Source organism: Vombatus ursinus, unplaced genomic scaffold (genome assembly GCF_900497805.2).
Source record: "Vombatus ursinus unplaced genomic scaffold, bare-nosed wombat genome assembly UNPS02015255.1, whole genome shotgun sequence".
Lineage (NCBI taxonomy): Eukaryota > Metazoa > Chordata > Mammalia > Diprotodontia > Vombatidae > Vombatus > Vombatus ursinus.
Window position 1 is genome coordinate 36,354,813 of NW_020955033.1, and position 26,956 is coordinate 36,381,768.

The following is a 26,956-nucleotide window of genomic DNA, read 5'->3' on the forward strand; positions in this document are numbered from 1 at the left end:
ACCAAATGGAGTTTTTAATTTAACTTAGAAGACTTCAGGAAATTAGACACATGTTCTTCTTCCACTGGACTGACGGGCTCCATGCAAAGCCCTTCAGCGCGTCCGTCCACGAGACCGCAGAGGAGAAAGGCGGCCGCTTCCTTCCAGCCCGTTCTCACTGCGCGCCTCCGATCCTCGGTGACCTTGAGCCCACCTCGCTGGGCCCCTCCCTGCCGCGCGCAGCCCGCCCGCCGCAGAGCCCCACCCGGGCCGCTCGCCCTCCCGCGGCGTCGGGAGCGGCGACGGCGACGCGCCCGGGCTTTTCCGTTCGGTGGTCGGGGATAGGTGTCGAGGGCGCGCACGCTGTGCGTTCCGGGCTCGTGCCTGCGGACTTCGGATTCAGCTGGGGGAAGCCGAAGAATCTGAGCCGCCATGTTCCTCTCCTCGTCACTCCGGGCGGGGGCCGCCGGTCTCGTCGCCCACTGGGTAAGGAGGCTCGGGATGGATCCCTGCACGGCCGCCGCCCGTCCTCTACCCTCTCTTCAGTTTGGGCGCTGCAGCCTCCCGCGCACTGGGCGGGCCGTCAAGCCCGGCAAGGACGTCGCGGCCTTGCTTTGCTCCCGAGGGTGACCGCCGCCAGGGGCGCGGGGGGAGCGCCGGCCGCAGGCGGGCGGCCTTTAACTCGGGCCAGTCGCGGAGGCGCCCCCAGGAACCCGCTCCCCTCCGCGCGGTCAGGGAGGACTAGGAGGCAGGAGCTACCTCTCTCGGCCTATTTTTCTGGGCTTCATCTAACGTTGACAACAGAACGTGTCCCCGAGAGACCACCCCTCCCCGGCGGAGGCTCAGGAGCATCCCGCCCACGCCCGCCCAGTCCTCCCTAGTCCCGATAGGGGGCGTCCTAGCCGAGCGTCTCCTTGTACTGCAGCGCGTGGGTGACCTTGTATCCTATTTCTGGAAAATACTTGTGGGACTGACGGGGGTTCACTTTATCTTGCAGAAAGATTGGCGAGAACCATAGGTCACAAATATGACGATAACTAGAGGTTGTATCTGGTGGGAAATTTTTTGACTTATCGTGTCTTTCGAGATTTGGCTTTTTGCAGATGCCACAGAATCAGGATACTGGTTCCATTTTTTAATGTAGTCCATAGGCCAACATTAACTATACATATCTGTAAATGAGCCATTGAACTGGGGTTATCATGGATAAGGGGACAATCTCTTGTTCCTTGAATATGTTTTGTATTGTCTTGTTTTTGAAGGATTGTGATCTGGAAGATAGACACGTTGTACTAATACAGTCCTAGAAAAAAGAATCAGAGCTAATGGTTAGAAGTTACAGGAAGATAGATTTAACTTAGGCATAAGGAATAATAATAATAATTGGAGCTTTCTGAAACTGGAATAGGCTGTTTCTTCAAAGATACTAAATTCCCTGTTACTGGAAATGTTAATACTCATTGCTTTTGTCAGGAATGATGTAGAAAGAATTCATGATTCAGTTTGGACTAGATGACCTCTAATGTTCTATGTAATTTAAGATACTGTTTCAGATTGAACCCATGATTCCTTCAGACATCTAATTCTCCAATAATAGTGAATTCTAGGAAAAGTGTTTACTTGCTGAGGGAAGGACAGCATATATATTTTGTAAACTTTTGAATCACTAATCTGTTAGAGTTATTTGAGGGAGTGAGTATGTGGGCAAAAGAGAACCCGTTTATGTAATTCCAATGGGTCCTAAACAAAACAAAATTGAGTTATGGAATTGGAGTGGGTGGATGTTTGTTATGAATTGCAAACTGGCTTAAAAAACAGAAGACAAAGAATAGGATAAAAGAATGCTTATCTGTGTGAAGAAATGTTACGATCTCAAGGGATCAGTTCTGGGAGCAACTTTGACATTTTATAAATGATCTTGGAGGGCAGAAGTAGAAATATGAAATCTCCATATATGTAGATGATACTAACGTCTTCCAGTTAGAGAAATGATGCATAGCTTATGGAACCACAACAGAATTATCTCATACAGCTGTGTGAGTGGGCAGAAGAGTAGCACATGAGCTTGAGGAGGGCAGAGTATTAAGTTTAGGGGAAAATAATAAGAATTATGCTTATAGATGTTGGATTTAGAGCTGAAATTTGCAGCCCAGGCAAGGGAACTGTAAATCGTCATCGGTTCCCTGAAGGTGCCAACCATATTAATTTCAACTTTCATGTATCTGTATTTAACATTTTACTCATTTGACAAAACATTTTTAAAGCACCTACTATCTACAAAGAAAGCATTGTACTAGGTGCCAGAAATACAAATAGAAAAACTGAAATGCCCTGCCCTAAAAGAGCATATGTTCTCAAGGGATATTATATGCAGGCAAATAAATACTAAGTAGCTTCAAGAATAGAGTGCATTTTAAAAAGGAGGGAAGGGGATCAGTCAAGGCTTTGTGTAAGAGATAGCACCTAAATTGAGCTTTAAAGGAAGCCAGGGATTCTTTGAGGTATAGGTGAAAGGGGAGTACATTCAAGACATGAGGGATTACTTGCATAAAGATATAGGGATGTGAGATAGAATATGTCACTAGCCGGCTAGTTTTGACTGGAACTGAATTTGTGAAGGGAAATAAAATTAAATAGAAGTGAAAAATTAGGTGAGAGCTAGATTGTGGAGGTCTTTAAATGCTAGGCAGAGGATTTAACATTTTTATCTTAGAGGTGATAGGGAGCCTTTGAAGTTTTTTTAGTAGAGGACTTAACATGGTCAGATTTGTGTTTTAGGAATATCAATTTGATGGTTTTGTGGAGGGTGGTTTGGAGAGGGATAAGGAATCAGGGAGACCAATTAGGAGTCTACTACTATAATCCAGATGAGGGGTGATAAGGGTCTGAAATAGTGTGGTGGCAGTGTGAGTGGAGGGGTGGAGATAAAATTACATGGAGATAGTATCAAATAAAATTTGGGATTTAATTGACTGAGAATTCAAGGCGGTGGAAGAGCCCAGAATGACTCCAAGGTTTTGAAACTGGGTGGCTGGAAGGATTGGTCTTGCCATAGACAAAAATGGGGAAGTTTGAAGTAGAGAGAGGTTTTTGGGGAATATTAATTCCAATTTGGATTTGTTGAGTTCGAAACACATGTGGGACATAAAGGTGGAGATGTCTAGCAGGCAGTTGGTAATACAGGACTAGAGTTCAAGACAGAAAGAGATTAAGGCTGGTCTGAGAATCTTTTACATAGAGATGATTATTAAACAAAAACTAAATGGGACCTGATGAGATCACCAAAAGAGAGAATGTAGAGGGAAGAGAGGAGAACCCAATACAGAGCTTTAGTCCCTCCCATACTTAATGGCAGCAGGACATCAGTCTAAGAAAGGAGGTTGAGCAGCACTGAGGCTGGTAATAAGAGGAACACTAAAGATCAAGAGAGTGCCCAAGAGGAGGGGGTGTTTGTGAAAGGTGACAACTGAGAAAAGGGGGTTTATATTTAGCAGTTGAGATTTTTTGGTACCATTGGAGGGAGCAGTTTCAGTGCAGTGGTTGGTTCAGAAGTCAGACTGCAAGGAATTGAGAAGTGAATTAGAGGAGAGGTTGTGTGTGTGAAATCAAAGAGTTCAGACAATCCTTTATATAAGTTTGTCTGGGAAAGGGATAAGCAATATAGCACAGTACCTTGATGGACTAGCAGGAGCAAGTGTTGGAGATCTGTGCATGCTTATATAGGTGGCAGAGCAGGGGCCAATGGATAAGGAGAGTGCAGAAGTGTGTGGTAGTGAGGATGAGAAAGGGATAGAGGTGGGCATAGTAGCTAATAGGTAATAGCTGAATTGGTCAACTATAGGGTCAAGACTAGGAAGGCAGAAAGAAGGGAACCCAGAGGAGGGGGTGGAAGAACTGGAGATCACACTGAGGTTAAAACTTAGGTTTGGGAGGGATGAGGCAGAAGGAGGTATTGAAGGATAAGAGATTGTAGTTAAAGAGAAGAATTCCAGGGTTCTGTTTCATAGATGTGGAGCAGTTATAATTGTTAGAGCAAGAGAGGACAGAGGACAACATGGACTTTATGGTTACAAAGCTCTTGAGATACATTATTCAGTTTTCAATCTTAACAGCAACCCTTGGGTTCAGGTAGTAGCAGCATCTCTCCTTTTATAAAAAAGGCATCTGAAGTTCACAGGTCATATAGCTGTTGGCAGACATTGTGGTATAATGGGAAAAGACCTGTATTTAGAGTCAGGACCTGGTTTTAAATTCTCAATTTGCTACTAATCTTTGCTGGTGGATTTATTTTGATTTAGTTTAGCAGCTGTAAAATGAAGCATTTGGATTGAATGATGTGTAGAGTACCTTCCAGCTCAAAAATTTATGATGTCTTTAAGGTGTTTGGATATAGGAGATAATTGGGACAGACATAATTTGGGATTAGAATCTTGGTCAGTCCATAGTTCTTTCAACTGTACCCTGTAGTTTTAAAAGAAAAAGTCATCATGTTGTACTATTTTCTTTCCTTACCTTAGGTATTTAAGTGTTCAGTAATTAACAGGAGTGTATTGAAAATAAAACCAAAATATTAGCATTTAATAAGTACTGTTGCTGAGCACTGTGCCCTGAATTAGGGATGCAAAACACAAACAAAACAAGGAGCTTATTTTATGCTTGGGGGGAGGTACACATGTGTAAACAAATACAAAATATATACAAAATAATTTCAAGGAGAGGGTGCACTAACAGCTGGGAAAGGTCTTACGTAGAGTCTGGCTCTTGAGCTGAGCTTTGAAGGAAGCTACCAATTCAAAGAAGCATAAATAAAGAGGTAGTACACTGCTCTGCTCAGAGGCCTGTAGACAGGAAGTGAAATGGCATGTACGAGGAACAGTGAAAGAGCTATTTGACTGGCAAGTAGAGTGTGAGAAGGGAAGTACTCTGTAATAAGCCTGAAAAGCTAGGCTGGAGTCAGGTGGAGAAAGGATTTAAATTTCTAACAGAGGAGCTTATATTTTGTTACCTTGCAGCAGATTTTGAGCAGAGAATAGCTTGCTCAGATTTGAACTTTAGGAATATAACAAGGAGGTGAGTGGAAGATGGTTTGGAGACACAGCATGTCTGGAAGGTACTCTGGGCAAGTCATTTACCTCTTTTTGGGTAAATCATTTAACCCTTTTTAGCCTCAGTCTCTTCATTTATAAAATGGAGATAATAGCATCTACTTCAGGATTATTCTGAAAATCAAATGAAATAATATATGTCATGTGCTTTGCTATGTTAGAATGTTATTTTTATAATTATTAGAGAAGGGAGGACTAGATGCCAGAAAATCAATTAGGAGACTCTTGCAATAGTCTAAGCAAGAGGTGATGAGAACCTCAACTGAAATCAAATCCTATAGTTTTCTTCTCCTTGCATGGCTAACCTCTTTGAAAAGGCCATCTATTTTCAAAGCCTCCACTTCCCTTCCTCTTACTGTCCTCGTAACTTTGTACTCAGACTTCTGACCTCATCATTCGACTGAAACTGTTCTGTACAAAGTTACCAGTGATTTCTTAATTGGCAACTCTAATGACCTTTTCTCAGTTCACCCTCTTTATACTCCCTCCTCTCTGGGTGACCCTTCTGTCTCCTGATTGTCCTACCTAATCAATTTCTCCATCTCAGTCTTCTTTGCAGCATATTTATTCTTCCCAGTCATGCTTTCTAAACCATGGGTGTCCAAGCCTCTGTCCCAGGCCTCTCTCTGTACTACTTTTCTTGGTGATTTAATCAATTCTTAAGGATTCAGTTAGCCTCTCTATGCCATTGAGTTAACCCTAATTTTTCTCCTTACCTTCATTCTCACGTCTCCAGTTGCCTTTTGGTTCTCTTTAATTGGATGTCTTATAAACAGACACCAGATTCAGTAGGTGTCATCTCTGACTCCTCAGTACTCTCATCCTTCCTATCAAAATCTTATTGTTTCTACTTCTGTGATATCCCTCACATATGCTGTCTTCTTTCCTCTGACACTGCCTCCATTCTGGTCCAGGTTGTCCTTGCATCACAACTAGACTTTTAAAATACCCTACTGGTTAGCCTACTCATAACTGTCAAATTGATCGTCCTAAAACAAAGGTCTTACCAGATCGTGGCCTATTCCATAAATTTCAATGGTTCCCTGTCACCTTCAGGATCAAATATAAAATCATGTTTGACCTTCAGAGCCCTTCCTACCTTTCCAGCTTGCTTTCCCTCAAACATAGCATTCTATCTCCTGACTTAGGACATTTTTTTTCTTCCTTCCTTCCTTCCTTCCTTCCTTCCTTCCTTCCTTCCTTTCTTTCTCTTTCTTTCTTTCTTTTTTTATAATTAATTTATTTTTAGCTTTTAACATTCACTTCCATAAGATTTTGAGTTCCAAATTTTCTCCCCCTCCCACCCCAAGACAGCATACAATCTGTTATAGGCTATACGTATACATTCGTATTAAACATTTTCACATTAGTCATGTTGTAAAAAAGAATTAGAGAGGCAGCTAGGTGGCGCAATGGATAGAACACCAGCCCTGGATTCAGAAGGACCTGAGTTCAAATTTGGCCTCAGACACATAACACTTAACTAGTTGTGTGACCCTGGGCAAGTCACTTAACCCCATTGCCTAGCCAAAAAAAAAAGAATTAGAACCAATCGGAGGAACTATGAGATAGAAGAAACAAAAAAGAGAGAGAAAGCAAATAGTATGCTTCCATCTGCATTCAGACTCCATAGATCTTTTTCTGGATATGCATAGCGTTTTCCATCATGAGTCTTTGGAGTTGTCTTAGATCCTTGCATTGCTGAGAAGAGCTAAGTCTATCAAAGTTAGTCATCACACAATGTGGCTGTTACTGTGTATAACATTCTCCTGGTTCTACTCACTTCACTCAGCATCAGTTCATGTAAGTCTTTTCAGATTTTTCTGAAGTCCACCTGCTCATCATTTCTTATAGCACAACAGTGTTCCATTACATTCGTATACCACAACTTGTTCAGCCATTCCCCAATTGATGGACATCCCCTCAATTTCCAATTCTTTGCCACCACAAAAAGAGCTGCTCTAAATATTTTTGTATATGTGGGTCCTTTTCCCATTTTTATGTATGTTTGAGATACAGACCTAGCAGTGGTATTACTGGGTCAAAGGGTATACACATTTTTATAGCCATTTGGGCAAAGTTCCAAATTGCTCTCCAGAATGGTTGGATCAGTTCACAACTCCACCAGCAATGCATTAGTGCTGCAATTTTCCCACATCTTCTCCAACATGCATTATTTTTCTGTTTTGTCGTGTTAGCCAATCTGATAGATGTGATGTGCTACCTCAAGAGTTGTTTTGATTTGCATTTCTCTAATCAGTAGTGATTTAGAGCATTTTTTCATATGACCAAAGGTAGCTTTAATTTCTTCATCTGAAAACTGCCTGTTCATATCCTTTGACCATTTATCAATTGGGGAATGGCTTGTATTCTTATAAATTTGACTCAGTTCTCTATACATTTTAGAAATGAGGCCTTTATCAGAGACACTGGTTGTAAAAATTGTTTCCCAGCTTTCTGTTTCCCTTCTAATCTTGGTTGAATTGGCTTTATGCAAAATCTTTTCAATTTAATGTAATCAAAATTATCCATTTGGCATTTCATTATGTTCTTTCTCTTTTGTTTAGTCATAAAATCTTCTGTTCTCCATAAATCTGATAGGTAAACTATTCTTGCTCTCCTAGTTTGCTTATAGTATCAGCCTTTATATCTAAATCATGTACCCATTCTCACTTTTATCTTGGTATACAGTGTAAGATGTTAATCTGTGCCTAGTTTCTGCCATACTATTTTCCATTTTTCCTAGAAGTCTTTGTTAGTGAGTTCTTATCCCAGAAGCTGGAGTCTTTGGGTTTATCAAATAGTAGATTACTATACTCATTGACTACTATGACTTAGGACATTTTCACTGGTTGTTCCCTAAACCTGGAATTTTTTCTCTTTTTCCACTCCATCTGCTGGCTTCCCTGACTTCCTTCATTTTCCAGCTAAATCCTGCCTTCTTTCTATAAAAAGCTTTTCCTGATCCCTCTTAATGCTAGTGCTTAATGCTTCCCTCTATGATTATCTCCATTTTGTCCTGTATATATCTTGCTTGTACATTATTGTTTGCTTGTATCCTCTATTAAAACTGAGCACCTTGAGACCAGTGACTGTATTGCCTTTCCTCACATCCCCAGGGCACAATGCCTGACACATAATAGATGCTTAGTAAATATTTATTGACTTGGTTAGAAAGATGGTGGTGTGATTGACAGAAATATAGAGAAATGACAGAAAAGGGTGTATTTTGAAGGAAGTATAATGAGTTCTGTTTAGGACATACTGAGTTTTAGCTGCTTATGCAGTTATAAATATCTACTAGACAATTGCTAATGTGGGATTAGAGCTCAGAAGAGAGAGTAGGACTGAATACACACACACACACACACACACACACACACACACACGGAGGAAACTGCATAAAGATAATTGAGCCCTTGGGAACTAATGAGATTACTCGGAAAGGATGGAGATGGAGAAGAGGATCCGACAAGTTAGGCTGTAGGTGATGATCCAGCAAAGGAGGCTGAGAAGAAGCACCAGGGAAGAAAAGGGTTCCAGAAACTTACACCATTTCAAGGGGTAGGAGGTGGTCAGCAATGTCAGATGCTGAATATGAGGCAAGAAGAATAAAGACTGAGAAATACTATTAGATAGGGTAATTAAAGAAGGAATCATTCCTGACTCTGAAGAGAGCTGTTTCAAATAAGTAATGAGGTCAGAAGCCAGATTGCTGGCAGTTGAGATGAGAGTGAAAGTAAAAGGAATGGGGGCTACAAGTATAGATAGCATTTTCTAGACATTTGACTGTGTGTAGAGGGAGGTCCAACACAAGAACTCGAGTCAGCATGGTGTGAATTAGAGCAGTGGACCTGGAGTAAGGAAGACTTTGATTGAAACCCTGCCTCTGACAGTTGTTAGCCTTGTGACTATGGGCAAATCACTTAACCTGTCTGAACCTTAGTTTCCTCATCTGTAAAATGAAGGGATTGGTCTCATGACTTCTAATGTCCCTTCCAGCTCTAGGTCTCTGATCTTGTGATCCATGTAGGGGTGATGTGAGGAATGGAATGGGGATAGGATCTAAGATACAAGTAAGAGTTGACTTTGGCAAAAAGAAGGGCAACCTCTATTAGAAGAGAGGAAAGGAAGAGAGAATGGGGGATGATGTCAAAGAGTTTTGAGATGTAGGAGAAGAGGTTATGGTGAATGATTTCTGTTTTCTCAATAAAGTGAAATGCACTGGGCCCAAAATATTACACACAGTTCTTATTGCATCTTAAAAAAATTACAAAGCTAGAAAAGGAGAAATAAAATAAGGCTAGACTAGGACTCAAGAGATTAGGACTCAAATTCTGGGAAAATGAAAATTGATGGTGATCAAAGTCTAAAATCATTAAAAGGTATGGACTAAGTAAAAACAATTTAGAAGATAACTCATGATGCTTGAAGGTGATTATCATTGACCAAATAAAAAGATATACTACTTTATACAGAGAACATGGAGATAAATTTATGGATAATGATGTGATATTCATGGCATGTTTCTTAACCTTTTAGGTTTTGAGGAAATGGCCCAAGCATTCCTTGTTACCACTCCCAGACAGAATACTGTTGGATCACTGATCTTAAACAGAATGCCGTTTATTACAGTATCATGTGTTTATTAGCATTTTGAATATGATTCTGGAAAGCCATATGCTGTACGTATTTGAGGCAAAGATTTGGGTGCAGTGTACTCTAAGACAGCAAATGGAGTAGTTAGCCTGTAAAGTGCAATGTGGTCTTAGTTTTACTGAGGATACAGTGCAGCTATAGGTTCCATTTTGTACTCTTATTTCTGACCTTCTATGAATGAAGGTGGGAATTCTTTATGGGGGTCATTCATTACCTGAAAGAGGAGTTCCTTGACTTTGTAGATACAAGATGTAAATAAGGTAAATAAGTTTCAATTGGTCAAAGATCAGTCTTTCAGGAAGTCTCTATTATATGCTTACTAGGTTTAAAGTACTACTCTAAGTGCTAGGAATAAAGAGATATAAATGAAAAAATTCCTCAAGAAACTTTTATTTGAATGGGAAGAGAAAATGTGTACACATAAATTTATATAGAACCTATACAAAAATGGATAATAGGTAGTTTTGGGAGGGGGTTTCTCAGCAGTTAAGGGGACCAGGAGAGGTTGAGAAGAAAATCCATTCCAGTTTAGGGACAACCAGGACAGGCTTGGACATGGAACATCATTTGTTTTGTTTTTTAAATTAAATTAATTTTAAACTTAAATACACAATAAGAAAAGAAAAATAAATATATTATGAACTTAAATATTAAAACTTAAATACAAAGTAAGAAAAGGGGAAAAAATGCATTGCCATGTACACAGCAGAACTTGGGAGGATTCAAAATATACAGCATTAAATTTCCATTTCAAGAAAACTTATATAGTAAATACTGCATGTCATGTTTGGAGCTGTTCTTTTCCTGGCTTTCTTCTAAGTTTTCTTTTATTCTCTGCTGTGCACTTTTTACTTTGTTCTCCCCCCCCCCCCCCCCCCAGAGGGTACAATTAAGTGAGGACACACACACACACACACACACACACACGCCTACATATACACACACAAAGATATATAAAAATATATACTTACATACATATACCTATATATATCTATAATCATAGACATATACATTCCTATGCATCTATGTAAGACCATACCATTCTTATTTGTCCCCTGTTACTCTGAGGGTGGATAACCTATTCCTTCAGTCCGAGTCTTTCTGTATTTTTCAAAGTTCACCAACTCATCATTTCCTATACCAACAGCAGTATTCCATCCTAATATGGTCTAGTTATGTTAAGTAGTCTAAAATAATATTGATTAATGTGGCTGACATATAGTGTAGTTTTCCTGTTTTCTCTTATGATTAAATCTGTTTTAGCTTTAACCTTGTCTGAGAGCATGATTACCATCCCTGCTTTTTTTCCCTAATAAATTGTACTTCTGACCTTTATTTCATGTTTGTGTGTATCTCTGATTTCCTATCCCTCCTGACTCCTCTACTTTACTTCTGCCTTTTACCATGCCCTCCTATTACTTAACCTACCCCCCATCCCTCCCTAATCCTCCCATTCCTGGTAATCTAAACACCCTTCTGTTGCCCCTTCCCGTATCCTAGTATCCTAATCCCTCACCCTCCCCTCCAGAAATCCCTCCCTTATCCTCTCTCCCTTCCCTATTCCCATCACCCTTTTATTTCTTTCTGAATTTAAAAGACTTTTATACCCTTCTACCCTCTTAAACCCATTCCCAATGAAAGTAGGGTTCCAGAACTACTAGCCCTCGTCCCCCATCTAATTCTTTTGTGTCAGTCCTTCTTCTTGGGCCTCATTTGTATAAAATTATTACTCTTTTTACCTGTTCCTAAACAGTTTTACTTTTAAAAATCATATCATAATCAATTCTACCCCAATTTTTTTCACGAACTACTCAATTACTAATAAGAATTTTAGACATGTTTTACATTCCCTCAAATAAAAGGAAAACAATTCGTCCTTATTGAGTCCCTTGTAATTAGTCTTTGATATGTACCTTATATTTCTCTTGCATTTTATATGTCAAATCTTCTGTTAAGTTCAGGTTTAAAAAAAATAATGAAATTCTGAAAGTCTGATAATTCTTTAAATGGCAATTTTTTTTTCATTCAAGATTATGCTTAACTTTGCTGGGTATGATATTTTTGACAGCAACCCCAGTTCTTTTGCTCTTCAATATATAGTGTTCCAAGACCTTTGGTCTTTTAGTGTAGCCACTAGGTCTTGTGTAATTCTTATTGTGGTGCCACCATATTTAAATTTGGTTTTTTTTGTTTGTTTTTGTTGTTGCTTGTAATATTTCATCCTTGAGGTGGGGGTTTTGGAATTTAACCTGTTGGTTTTCCTCGTAGAATCTCTTTCAGGTGGTGATGGGTGGATTTTTGTAGTTTTGATATCCTAGTTATTAGGGTTCAGGACTGGAATACATAGTAGTTTAATGTAAACATTTTTCATTTTTCTCTCCTAACCAGTTATAAAATTTATTTTTTGAGCTTTACTATTAATTTTTTAGTATGTGTTGATTTTTAAATGTTTAAAAACCTTTCCCATTAAAATTCTACTATGGTTCTGAGTTCTAAAAGGGCTTTGCAAATTTTGGCAGATCCTACTAAATTTAAAAGGTTTCTAGTATGGTCCCCACAAAAGACCAGCCTAACTAAATTTGGAAATATTCATCACAAAAAAGTTGACCACCAGGTGATTAATAATTTTTTGACAGTAATAATTTATGAAACCTTGTATGGAAGCATGGAGGAATTGTATTGGTGGAAGGAGTGCAAACTTGGATGAAATCACAGGTCTGTAATTGTAGGATTTTAAAAAATAAATTGTATTGAAAATATAGCTATTACTGCCATTAAAAATAGAAAACCAAGAGTTGTCTATATAAATTATAAATGTTGTAACACTTGGAGGCATGGTGAGGAATGCTAAGAACTGAATGAAAAAGTAGTATAGATCAAGAAGTTAAAAATAATACTTAGGCAGCTGCTATTTCTAGTTTTAACTCATGGCTCTACATAGTGGTCAAACCCCAAAGTTTATTAATGGTTAATAGTCATTAACGGTCAGCTTAGAAGGCAGTCTTTAAGAGAGCGACCCAGGGATTTATTTTTGGTTTTGGTTATTGAACATTTTTATCAGGTCTGGGATAGGCTATATATGGCATGCTTATCAGATTTGCAGATGACACAAAGCTAGGATGGATAGATTGCAGATTGAAAGACAAGATCATGTCTTTCTAGATAGAACATTGAGCTGAAGATAAGATGACATTTAATGTTATACTTTGGTTAAAAAAGTTAGCTTTCCAAAAGTAAGCTGGAAGAGGATAACTATTATTTCATCCTAAAAAAAGAAAAAAAGATCTGGGGGATTTAATAGACTGCAAGTTCAATACTAATCAACTGTGTGACATAGAATAGTGGAAAGAATGCTGGATTTGGAGTCAGAGGATTGGAATTCAAATCTCAGCTCAGCCATTTGCTACCTGTGTGACTTTATGCAAGTCACCTAATTTTTCTGGGTCTCATTGTCTCTCATTTGTAAAAAGGTTTGACTAACTGATCTTAAAGGTATCTTTCAGGTCTAAATCTATAATCCTAAGTATGGGGTTAATGAGAGGAATGAAGGCAATGTGTAGATAGCTTCTTTAAGCAAGAGAATAGAAAATAATTACTCAAAATGGTTTACTTTAAAATATAAAATCTTTGATTTTGCCATTTCTGGAGCTCTTAGTTTTGCTGTAAGGGAATATCAGTCCTGAGAGGAAATAATATGCACTCTAAAAACAGTGCTGCAAACTGTACTGTAGAGAATTCTAAAATTTTCTTTATTCCTTTTGAGGCAGTCTGGTTGTTAAAGTGAGTAAGCTGGAATTGGAACCTACATTATTATTTCTGCTTTATATCAGGACATGTTCTTACTAGGAAAATTATTTGGATTTTCTGTAAACATTTATACTTCTCTCATTTGGAGCTTATTGAGTGGGTTGTAAACATTTCATAGTCTAGTGGAAAAACTTTATATACTTGGAGTCAGCCCAGGTTGACTAGGCTTTTTTCTCCACCAACCTACCTCTAATTGGTATTAGAACCATTCTCTTACCCACATAAGATAGAACTGAGATTGTCCATCAAAGAATGCTAATTCAAATGCCTAGGATCTCGGTTTTTCCTTTAGTTGAATGATGGTTAAAATAATTTGTTCCTTGGTAATCTAAAGTGGTTTTGAGAATAAATGTGGTGATATAAGTGAACTGCTTTAGATGTTAAATATAAATTTATAAGACAGCATTGAAAGGCAGTTGTGTACCTACTTAATAACAGTTTTGTGAATTCAGGGGTACTGATTTTGTTAGTTTTTGTATCACTGTACTTTATAATAGTATATCAGAAGGTCATAATAGTGTAATATCTTTCCTTTTTTTTGGGTGGGGGGCTAGGCAATGGGGTTAAGTGACTTGCCCAGGGTCACAATGCTAGTAAGTGTTATGTGGCTGAGGCTGGATTTGAACTCAGGTCCTCCTGATGCCAGGGCCACTACTCTGTCCATCGTGCCACCTAGCTGCCCCTTTTTTTTAAAGTCAGGCAGAAGCTTTTAAAAAGAAGTTTAAAATTTTTTTATTCCAAATGTAAACGTCAGAAAACCTCCCAAAATGTCCTTTTCCATATACAAAAGTAGAGCAGATGAAGATTGTGCATGAAATTGAGAGTCCCTGTTAATACACAGTATCTTTTTATATGTATATGGGCTGGAACTTCATTGTGTTGTCAGAATCATAATTTGAAGCATTATTGGTAAAATTTACCTTTGGCTCCAGCAAGTGGAATTGCATTTACTAATTTGCAAGATGGCTAAAAAGTTAATTTCTATTGTTGTTCGGTAGTTTCAGTCATGTCCAACTCTTCGTGACCCCTTCTGGGATTTCCTTGACAAAGTACTGGTGTGGTCTTGCCATTTCCTTCTCCTTCTCATTTTACAGATGAGGGAACTGAGGCAAACAGTTAAGTGATTTATCCAGGTCATAAAGCTAGTAAGCGTCTGAGGCCAGATTTGAACTCAGGTCTGCTGACTCCAAATCTAGTGCTCTATTCCAGTACGCTACTTAGCTGCCCAGTGAATAAAATTTTCTAAAGAAAGCTGATGTCAGTCTTGGTAAACTTAATAATATTCAGGTGTGTGAAATTGATCAGCTGTAGTACCAATGAACAAATCATATAACTCCAGAGCCAGCCATTTACTGGAAATGATGGATTCTATTTAATATACATTCTTGATTATATGTATTAATGGAAGAGCAGCATCAGGGATAATATAAAACAGTAGGTATGTACTCTTCCCTGTCAGGAACAGCATAGTTCAGGAAAGGCCAACCTATTCTTGTCTATCTAACCTATCCATTGTAACTTTTAATTTTTTTTATAATAGTTTTTTTTTTAGATTTATGTTTTTCTTCAGGAACACTGAAGCAGTCAAAATACCAGATTTGAGAGGCATAGTGTTTTCCTATCTTGGAGTCAGGAGTGACCTTGATCTGGCATTTAGTAGTTAATAAATCTAGGCCAACTTTCTCATTCTACTGAGGCCTAGGGAGTTTAAGTGACTTGTCTATGGTTACACAGTAAACTTCAGAGTGAAGATTAGAACCTAAGTCTTCTTTCTTCAAAGCTAGTGCTCTTTGCATGGTCATGATGAAAACCAATAGAATATGCAGAGCTTCTTTTGGGCACCTCTCTCTCTATATATCCCTACCTTTCAGTGCAGTGCCTGGCACAAAGTAGGCATATAGGTAGGGTTATTGTGATGAACAAATAGAAGGCATATAAAGTACTGTATAACCCTTGAAGTGCTGTATGTAGTAGCTGTTGTCACTCATCTCTGAATGACTCAAATTTATATAGACTTCCTAGAAGCAGTTCTGAGGTAGGTAATAGTTATCCTCTCCATTTTACAAATGGGAAAATTGAGGCCCCATTAGGTTAAAGAGTCTGCTTATCACATATCTCACACAGAGAATGTTTTTATCCACTGCACCATGTCTGCCTCTCACAGTAGGTGTTTGGGGCTACTTAAAAGCCATAACTAATGCCAGGTTTTGGTTTTGTTAGAATTTATCTCTTTCTCTCGACACTAAAGTTATTATTATTCCAGGTAGATTACACAGTTTCTCTTTTTCTCCTCAGGGGAGAGAAGAAGTTGATCCAGAAGCTTTATGTTAAAGGGAGATGGAGAAAATCATGGGACCGTGTATGGCAGGGGTTTTGGAATTCTGTGGGATAGTAAGGGAGAGAGACTTTAGATCCTAGAATATCAGAGAATATATTGGGTATATTAATATAGGCATGATAATAACTCACTGTCTAGAAGTCTCTCATCTAGCAACCTTAGCTATCTGAGAAACAGGAAGTATACTTTACTACTTCCCTGGATCTGTGATCTCAGTCAATAAATGTTAGGCACCTACTACATGCCAAGCACTGTGCTAAGTGCTGGGGATACAGAAAAAGACAGTTCCTACCCTGGAAGAGCTCATAATCTAATGGGGAAGATCTGATGATACACCAACACCTCTCTATGTCAGTGGTAACATGAGTGAACTTCCTAAGGAAGTAGCTATTATCCAATAGAGTATGCCTTAGCTTGAAGAATTTAAGATCCTTGTGGTTGTAAAACATCCTACACAAGAATGTGCAAGTGCAGGAAGATTTCAATGGTCTGTTCTTTCTGTAAATAAGAGAAAATTGTGTCAGAATGGATCTTAAATAACAATCCCAAGTCTAAAAAACCTTTTGCATTTATTTTTACATTTACTAAGTGGGCTACAATAAGCAAGGCATTGTGCTTAGGTAGCAGAGGATACACAGCCAAAAATAAAATGGTCCCTTCAGGGGCAGGGGGGGAGGGTGAAACTATGTATTTATACAAGAAAGTAAATGCAAAGTAACATTTTTGAAAGCCCACACTAACAGCTGGGATGTTCAGGAAAAGTCTGTCATGTAAGAGATGACACTTGAGCTGAGCCTTTAAGAGAGCCTAGGATTCCAAAAAACAGAGGTGATTAGGAAGAGCATTTCAGACATGGGAGATACACACACACACATGTAAATAACATACATACGTGGAGGTATGTATGACATAACATACAGGAGGTAGGGTATGAGAAATTGTGTCTGGAAAACAGGTTTGGGTGGAGTGTAAAGTGTATAAAGATTAAAAATGAACCACTACATCTTTTTGAGCAAGGGAAATTTTTTTTTTCTAAATGCTTGCAATTGTTTGAATTTTTTTCTTAGATCTGATCTTCAATTTTATTGATATAGGGAACTCCTGGTGAGGAAAATCCCTGCAGAAAATGTTCTGGGAATTGAAAGGATGTGACTTTAATCAGGGTCACACAACTAAACTTGTCAAAGGGAGGACCCATGTCTTCCTGACTGAGCTTGATTCACTATCCACTTTGAAATGCTACTTTTTTGGTTTCAATATTTTTTCTAATTTTAATTATTATTTTTATCTTTACTTGTAAAAAACACAAAATGTTATATTTGTTTTCTTCTTTAATATTTCTTGCCTTATGGAGTCATTGTATTCTCTTTGTTCCATTCTGCTTTTTAGGGAGTCTACTACTTGGGTAAGGTTTTCAACTTTCTGTTCAAAGCTACATCTTCCCTCTAGGGCATGGCACAGAATCCTGCATTGATCCGTTGTTCTTTCGTTTCAGTTGTGACTAACTCTTCATGACTCCATTTTGGGGTTTCTTTGCAAAGATATTGGAGTGGTTTGCTCTTTCTTTCTCTAATTCATTTTACAAATGAGGAAACTGAGGCAAGTAGGGTGAAGTGAGTTGCCCAGGGTCACACAGCTAGTAAGTGTGTGAGGCCAAATTTGAACTCAGCAAAATGAGTCTTCATGACTTCAGGCCTGGCACTTTATACACTGTGACACCTAGCTTGCCTCCCTGCATTGATAGTATTTCACTAAACGTCTCTTGAACACAAATTGATTATAGTACTTACAGAGTCAGGTGGTAGTCCTATTGCAGGTGGTAGTCACATTTACAATGAAATTTAAAAGTTTGGGTTTTTAATAGCATTGAGATAATTTTTAGCTATTCATTGTACTTTTCATCTCCATATCCTACATGTCATTCTGTTTGACTCTAAAGTTCCAGATTCTGTTAATGACAAATTTAGTAGGAAGAGAAAACAGAGATATTTGGGCGTGTGTAATTCAAAGACTATTGAGACAAGTTAATACTAAAGAGATACAATCTGTCTTCTTGTAAATAAGTGTCTTCCACTGTATCCATTAAGTCTTTTAAGTTATCTTATATTTAAATAAAAGCAACTGGTCCATCTAGATACCAGTCCTGGGACTTTCTGTTTTCTCCTAGCTGAAAGCTTTTGGACCTAGGAAAAATCCTTTTTTCCTTGGTAACTGTTAATCCTCACCTCCTCTCTGCTTCCTGTTTATCCTCCATGAGTTGCACTACCCTTCACTGTTAGGTTGAAACGGATGTTCCACTGACTGTAGCTATTAAAACTCGTTGAATTTGAATTTACACAATACAGCCTTTATGTGGCTCTATCAGTGTAGTTGTAGTTTGCTCCTTGGTCTTTGTAGGTTACTGCAATTAAGAATCTTTGTTGCTCCTAGGAGGCTTTTACTTCTCACCAGCTGTAGGAATAACAATAGCTTTGCTGCTTGTGCCCTAGGGGAATGAAGTATAGAATAATCAATCTGTTATCTTCCAAAACAAATCATGTCAAACACCAATTTGTGCCAGAGCTAATTTATAGGTACTATTTCTAAACCCGAGTTACTTAATTGATTTGAAGGGTAGCATAGTTGACACTTGCAAAATAATATCTATTTTATTATGGAATGAAGACATGTTTACAGTGATCCAAGCTTCATTATTTAATTGGGAGAAACTGGCATTCAAACTGATCATACGGGGAATTTATGTCAATGGTACATTGACACTCCCCATGACAAACTGTAGTGGAAAAAGACAGACTAGCCATTCCATTATCTGATAAATGAGGAATTAGACTAGATCATTGCTAAGGTTTGAATTCAGCAACCAGCTTTAAAATTCTGTGATTATACTGTTTCTAATCTTGGTCTGGGAAAAGTGTAAAATTCTGCCCAAGGCATGTAATTTACTAAACCTAATTTTATTTGTAGGGGAGACAGATGAGATGCTTACACAAAACAGCTGTGCAAAGTGGAGCTGGAGGAGCCTTATTTGTGGTAAGTCATTTCCTAGATTATTTTTTAGAAATGGAAAGGCAAACATTTGAAAACTTGAGTCAAACCCATAGCATTTATTAATTGCTTCCAAGGTTTTTAGACACTCAGTACATTGGTTTACACTGACCTTTAAAGAACTCCTTATTGCCCTTAAGATACTGCTTAAAAGACCACTGCTCACTAGGAACAGCCTTAGTTGAACTATTCTCCAAGACTCCTGGCTTTAGTTTCTATTAGCGTAGGAATGTCTCTAGTCCAGTGATCATGTGATTTGTTTGGTTCCCAGGGATAGTGAAGTTTTATAACAAAGAGGTCTTCTGTCTTTACATCATAATTGGCCCCCCTCCCCAAAATATTTCTGTGTATTATGAATATTATTTTACATTGATAAATTTTATTTAGCATTCAGAAAGACTATAATCCCTTTTTGTGAGCAAGGGGCTTTGTTTAAGGATCCATAAATGTCTATTTACATATACAGTTTATTATGTTTAATCTAGAGGTTAATATCAGTATATTTTTATGATTCTTGTACTGTTAATAAATGAAAAATATTTCAGGGCTTTACTTCAATAAATTTCTATGTATTGCCACCTCCCCCAAGTTATTTCCATGAAATTGAAAATTAGCTGATTAATATTACAAATGAGCTAATATTTGTAAAGTGCTTAAGCACAGTGCTTTCTTTCCTTGAAAGTTTGAAATCTTTGAAAGTTGATATTTTGAGGGAATTATTAGGATGTTTTATTTGCCATCCAAAAAATATTTGGGTGGTAGTTCTGTTTAAATGCTAATCTCAGCATGTGAATGGTTTCTTGTTGATATGCAATTTCTTGGACATTATTGAAGTGTATGTACTGTGTTCTTTCTGAAGAGAAAGAATAAAACCAGTTAATGTTAAGCTAATTTCTGTTTATGGATAGTATATGGGGAGAAGATATACTTTCACTTCCCCTAAAGAGTTTATAAATTGTAGGGGCAGCTAGGTGGTGCAGTGGATAGAGCACTGGCATTGGAGTCAGGAGGATCTGAGTTCTCATCAGGCCTCAGACACTTGACACACACTAGCTATGTGACCCTGGGCAAGTAAATTAACCCTGATTACCTCACCAAAAAAAAAAAAGAGTTTATAAATTGTAAACAGGGTAATCCTATATGATTAATTTAAATAATATCTAATTAAATACCCAAATGTTTAGGCAGAATTGCTTTTTTTAAAAAATTCATTTTTAAATACTGTCTGTATTCTCATTATAGCAATTTCCAGACAAGTTTTGAGTATTAGTTACTTAATTGCTTTAGTCAAAGAATTGAAAAAAAAAAGAAATAGATTGGGAAAAGTCAATATAAGCATTTAAATTTCACATATTGTTGTTTGTCCTTCATTCTCAAAGAGGACCATGACATCAGGAAGGTGACACCATGACTTGCAAGTAAATTGGATTTGAGTGAGGGAGGGCTGTGCAAAGTTACCAGCTTCACTTTTTCCCCCAGAGCCGTATGGGTCCAGTGACAACATAAAGAGCAGGATGACTGGAGACTAGATGTGTCTGAGATACCATCTGGCTCTTAACATTTTATGATTCAATGGTCAAGGCCAGTATTCTGTTTGTAATTATAGCACAAAAAGGTGAGAGAGGATTCCTTTTTATTTTATTTTATTTTATTTTTGGTGGGAGGACATGATAGCTTTCCATGGCATTTACTTTTAAAATGTTAAGAATCTACTCCAAAAAATCCCTAAGTTTCCTTAATCATTCATTACAAATCTCTACTATATATGAATTAATCTAAATGTTTTCTGAACCTACTTGTATTTAAGCCTTTTATCACTCCTTTGCATAATTTCATAAATTTATTCATCATTACTGTAAATTAATGTAGCAAGTACTAATTTATGTCTTAACTGATATTTTTACATATCAAGGATACTGTGATTTTTGATGCTCATTGTAGTAATCCCAAAGCACACCATCAGATTCTGATGTACTTTCTGATTAGGGCAGGGACTGGGTTTTTGTTTGTTTGTTTTGTATTCATGTTCCAAAGGTTTAGCACTTTCTGGCACATAGTAAAGTGCTATAATAAATGCTTGTTGACTTGATTACAAATTAAATTGTATTCAGGGTAATTTCATATTAATAATAGATGTGCTTTGTAATATTCAGATATTTTGAAGACCCTATTTCCCAACTATTCTATATAAAATAGTTTCTTTTATTTACCCTATGAAGTCTCAAAATTTCAAGGGAATGTTCATAGTGTTTCCAGAATTTGGAAGAAAAAAATGCATGTTTAACCTATGTCATTTATAATTTTATAGACTAATAAAATCATACTCATTTCCATATTTCTGGAATTGAGCCCTAATTTTTCAGTCAGTCTTCATAAGGAATTCCTTTCATCCTAATCAAATGCACAATTTCCTATTGTCATTGCTGTACAAGCTAATGGAAATATACTAACAACAGAAGATTAGTTATCATGTTCAACTATAGTTAATTTTATATTGTGTTCAAAAACCATAAGTCAACAAACATTTGTTGAGTATAGAGTTGTACTTGATGTGCTATGTGTTGGGGAAAATTATTATAGAGTAAGACACAATTCTTGCCTTCATGGAGCTTAGTCTAGTAGGGAAATAAGAACTTTGTGAAGTAAGGAGGAGGTGAGTATTGACGGGAATGTTGTGTGGATTTTAAAGAATGTCCAATTTAAGGATAGTAGTGATCTCTATGAAAGTTCTACTTAGATACTTTAATGTGGAGATGACCCTGGATTCTGAGGGGTGGAGCACAAGATCTGGCAAGTTCTGCAATGTTAGGAAGACTGGCTTGCTTTGAATATGGGCCTTATTGTCCAAAGACTAGCCTAGCTAAGTTTAGAAAGGCTCATGAGTAGAAGCTTGACCAGTTAGGTGATTTGGGGGGGGGGGGGGGGATAGCAATTCATTTACTAAGGTATGGAGCATTTGAAAGTTGAATTGGTAAATAGAAGGGGTATTGAAGAACATACCATTTGGTTGGTGTGTAAAAGCTGATTTTTAAAATATTGTTGCTTCTATAAGGACTTTAAAAACCATGAAACTCTTGGGAAAATTACATTTTAAGCAATTTGCTTTAAATTATTTTTTTCCTCTTTATGTAGCACAGAGATACTCCTGAAAATAACCCAGATACTCCATTTGATTTCACACCAGAAAACTACAAGGTATGAATAAATTACATGATGTTTAATATAGAAAACATTGACTCATTTGGATATGACAGGTGCTTTTTTCTTTTATACAGAGGATAGAAGCAATTGTAAAGAATTACCCAGAGGGACATAAAGCAGCAGCTGTGCTTTCAGTACTGGACTTAGCCCAAAGGCAGAATGGATGGTTGCCCATCTCTGCCATGAACAAGGTATCTAATACAATTTTATTGCTTTATTTTATAATGAGTAGCAGGATTTAAGTAGTAGCTTTTATGGAAAATTCTTACGTGATGTAAAAGTGTCAGATTGTAGAAATTCATATTTCTTTCATAGTTTAGATGTTTTCCATTGGACAGTTTTATTTGTATTTATATTGGTCTTATAGAAAATGTCAGGAGCCTTGGAAAGATGCAGCTTTTTGCACTGATGGAATAGTGATGATAATATTTTTATTGCAATTATATAATGGCAGAAAAGTTACATAATGTAGTGAAAAGACTGTAATATAGACCAAGGTTCCACAGAAGGTATAAACTATATTCACATGATAATAGTCCTTTGAAGAAAGAAATGTACTTAAGTATAATAACTGGAGGGCAGCTAGGTGGCGAAGTGGGTACTAGATAGAGTGCTAGGCCTGGACTCAGGAAGACTCACCTTAAGTTCAAATCTGGGCCTCAGACTCTTACTAGCTGTGTGACTCTGGCCAACTCATTTCACCCTGTTTACCTGAGTTTCCTCATCTGTAAAATGAAGTGGAGAAGAAAATGGCAAATCACTCTAATATCTTTGCCAAGAAAACCCCAAATGGGGTCATGAAGGCTTTCACACAGCTGAACAGCAGCAGTAATAACTGGACACAATAAGATAAAAATAAATAATAAAATTATATCTGACAATATGAAAGAAAATGTGAAACTATTTCCTTTTCTTATTTTGAATCAAGGTTTCTAATTGTATCATTACTTCATAATTAGTGATTTTAATTTGAGAATTAAACCAGAAATATGTAAATATGAAGGTAGACAGACATTACTGGGAAAAAGGAGCACTTTTTTTTTTTGTATTTCTAAAGAGAAAGCATATTTTAATAATAGGTCCAATACAGCTACAGAAGTGAGATTATTCATGTTTTTTTGCTTTGGGTTGCTTACTTTTATAACTAAACCTCACATACTTTTAGTTTTAACTATGACTAGAGTGGTAACTTCTGGATCAGATATACACATACACAAAGTTGATCAATAAAGCTATCTTATATATAATTCAAGGTCAGGAAATCTCTATTTGAATATATTTCTTTTAATATCTTTGATATTGGAAAGCTCATCATTTTCACCTCAACTGTCTTTCTTGGTTGAGCTCCGTCATTGTAATAGGGTATAGAATGCTTGGGGTTGAATCATAAAACTTCATAGATTAAATTAATAATATTAGATTGCTTACAAAAAAAAATAGCTGGAGTAGTTTTTGAGATGACTAAGCTACAGTAAAAAGCCAGTGTCATTTTGGATTATTGTCATGAAAAGTATAGAATAATGAAAGGTCATCGTTTTAAAACTAAATGAAGATAGATAGTCAGCACATTCTTGGATTCAAATTACATTTAGAATGAGAATCTTAAGTAGTAAAGAGATGGTAGGTGTGTTCTTTTGAATCTGAGTTGGGATTATCTCCTCATAAAGAATTATTAGGCTCCATTGAAAAAGTTGTTAAGGGTTTTATTTTTATTAATAACATATGTAGCAATTGCTTTATGATAACCCTGTAAGGTAGATACTAAAAGTATTAGCATCTCCATTTTACATATAAGGAAACAAGCTCAGAGAAATGAAGTTACTTGCCCATAGTTGCACAGCATTAAAAAGCAAACAAGGATTGAATAGCAGGTCTTCTGACCCTTACATTCAGAATTCTTCACTATGCTGTGATTTAAATGAAAGTTTAAAAAAAAAAACAACTCACTAATGACTGCTTCAGATATTGTAGGTGAATTTTTGCTATTTAAATCTAACAGAGTAAATCAGTCAACAAGCATTTATTAGTTAAGTGGATTGCAAAGAAAAAGCAAATCATTCCCTTCTCTCAAGGAGCTTACATCTATATAAGGGGAGAAGTCATCTACATAAATACATAAAAGATGCATACAGAGTTAATGGGAGATAACCTCAGGGTAGGTACTTAGAGCCTAGGAGGGTTTTGGGGGTGGTTAGGAAAGACCTCTTGCAGACTGTGACCTTTGAGTTGAGTCTAGAAGGAAGTGAGAGAAGTTAAGAGGTCATTCCAGGCAGCGTGGATCGCTGCTCTAGAAATGGGACATGGAGTGTGTGCGAAGAACAGCAAGTAGGTTAGCGTAACTGTATTGCGGAGTTGTGTGGAGGGGAATAATTTGTAGAAAGAACCAGGTTGTGAGGAGCTTTAAAAGCCAAACAGAGGAGTTTAAATTTGATTTCAGAAGTAATAGGGAGCCACTCCAGTTTGAACAATAGGGTGGCATGATCAGATCTATACCATAGGAAAATCTGTTTGGCAGTGGTGTGATAGATGGATTCATTGTGAGGAGTGGGGAGAGACTTGAGTCAGGGAGACTTACTAGGCTATAGCAGAGGTTCAGATGAGATATGAGGGCTTGAATTAAGGTGATAACTGTGTGAGTAGAGAAAAAGAGACAGGTGGAGACTGATAGAATATTTGGCAACTGATACGTGAGGTGAATGAGAGTAATTAGAAGATAACACTGAGGTTGCAAACTTGAGTAACTGAAATGATGGTGGTACCAACAACAACAATACAAGTTTAGAAGAGGGATAGGTTTTGGGGAAAAGCTAAGTTTTGTTTTGGACATGTTGATTTTGAGATCTTAGATTGTGCATAGAGATAATTGCACCCACAGGAGCTGATAAGATGAGATGACTTGAGTGTATATAGAAAAAAAGAAGGCATAAGACAGAGACTTGGGGGACACAAATAGTTGATGTGACATAGAAAATGATTCAATGTATGAAACTGAGTAGTCAGATAGGTAGGAGGGAGAACCAGCAGAGAATATTTGTGGGGATAAAAGTGATCAGTAGCTAGCACTTAAAGGATAGCCATTAAGTAGTGAGGCCAAATTTGAACTCTGTTCTTCCTGACTTCAGGTTCACTCCTTTATCCACTATATCACCATGCTGCAGAGAGGTCAAGGATAATGAGCCAAACCTTAAACATAAAAGATACAAAGTCTTAACAGTAAACAATGATTTAAAAATTGAGAAAAGAGGGGGCAGCTAGGTGGTACAGTGGATAGAGCACTGGCCCTCTAGTTAGGAGGACCTGAGTTCAAATTTGACCTCAGACACATAATACTTCCTGGCTGTATGACCATGGGCAAGTCACTTAACCCCAATTGCCTCACTTAAAAAAATAATTGAGAAAAGAACCTATGAATCCCACTTTGGGGCATAGTCAGATCTATGTGGAAAATTTTTTCTAGTTCACTAACAATTGAAGTGAGCAGTTTTTCCCTCATTTGTCAACGTTAGGCCTAACTTGTTCTTTGAGAATTTTTTGGTTTTTACAAAACTAAGCCAGTTCTAAAATCAAGGACTTTTGGACATACCCTCAAAGCACTAATTTATGATCAATAAATATTTTGTTAATTTTTCTTAAAATGATCTTACGTTTTAGGTTGCTGAAATTTTACAAGTACCTCCAATGAGAGTATATGAAGTAGCAACTTTTTATACAATGTATAATCGAAAGCCAGTTGGAAAGTATCATATTCAAGTCTGCACCACTACACCTTGTATGCTTCGAGATTCTGACAGCATACTGGAGGCCATTCAGAAAAAGCTTGGTATGGGACAGATTTTATTTGCACTATTAAAAACAAAGAAAAAACTTGTTTTGGAGGAGTTTGATATAGACCCTGATTTCTTCTTTGGTAATCAATTTAATTGCTATAAAAACGTACATTATATTTTTGTGCAACTAAAGTATAAAAATTGAAACTAAAACAATTAAACCCAAGAATACAGATTTCATAGGAACACTAGAGCATTCTACCAGGCCCGTTTCCACTAAGTTATCTTCTAATGTGCTTATCTTTCTTTGTCTCAGTTCTGTTTTTTACCCTCTTCTAAGCCTCAAAACCTTTCCCCTTCTAAACATTCCAGAAATCACAAATCACTACTTTATTTGTTCTCTGTAGCATTACCCAAGGAATCACTGAACAAATGAAATATGTGTATTTCAGCAAGCATTGGAATGCTTCAGTGAGAGAATCTTAAAATGTTATGGCAATGGCACATGCTCTATAAAGATCTAACTCCTCAGTCTCATTTACTGAATCATTATGCATGTCACACCCACTCTAAGTGTCTCCTAAGTCTCTGTCTTAGGCCCTCCTATGGATGAAGAAACTGATGCTCAGAAAAGTTCCTTCTTGTACTGCATCTAGTTGGTTGGCAAAGCTTGTTGATTTTACTTCTTCCACATTTATTCCTTCTTCTCTACTCAAACCACCACCACCTTGCAGAAACAGCTTTATATAATTACAGTTTTGACTATACCACTCACCTAATCAAAAACCACCTTTCATTTCATTTAAGACACTCCAGATAATCCAGATAACTTTTAAATTACTTTTTCCCCACATTATTTCTCTTCATGCACTTTGCAAGTGATTTGCATTCTTCAGCATCTTTGTATACATACTGGCCATTCCCCTTGCTCACATTCCTCCCACATCTCAAATGTCACAGTTAGAAGGGACTTGAGAGGCCATAACATCCCATTGAGAAGAATTCAGTATCTTCTGAGGCAGCCCACTTTATATTTGTATAGCTTTAATTATTGG

The 26,956-nt window shown here is 37.3% G+C and overlaps 1 protein-coding gene across 1 annotated transcript in view; it reads left to right on the forward strand.

The window, feature by feature from the left end:
* The first annotated feature begins 347 nt into the window (after positions 1-347).
* LOC114031848 (NADH dehydrogenase [ubiquinone] flavoprotein 2, mitochondrial) overlaps positions 348-26,956 on the forward strand; it is a 41,816-nt gene continuing 15,207 nt past the window's right edge. Inside the window, exons 1-5 of the mRNA XM_027847012.1 lie at positions 348-465; positions 18,853-18,918; positions 22,066-22,128; positions 22,209-22,325; positions 25,786-25,954. Of these exons, the coding sequence (XP_027702813.1) occupies positions 412-465; positions 18,853-18,918; positions 22,066-22,128; positions 22,209-22,325; positions 25,786-25,954 (469 nt within the window). The 5' untranslated portion in view covers positions 348-411. The remainder of the gene's footprint in view (positions 466-18,852; positions 18,919-22,065; positions 22,129-22,208; positions 22,326-25,785; positions 25,955-26,956) is intronic.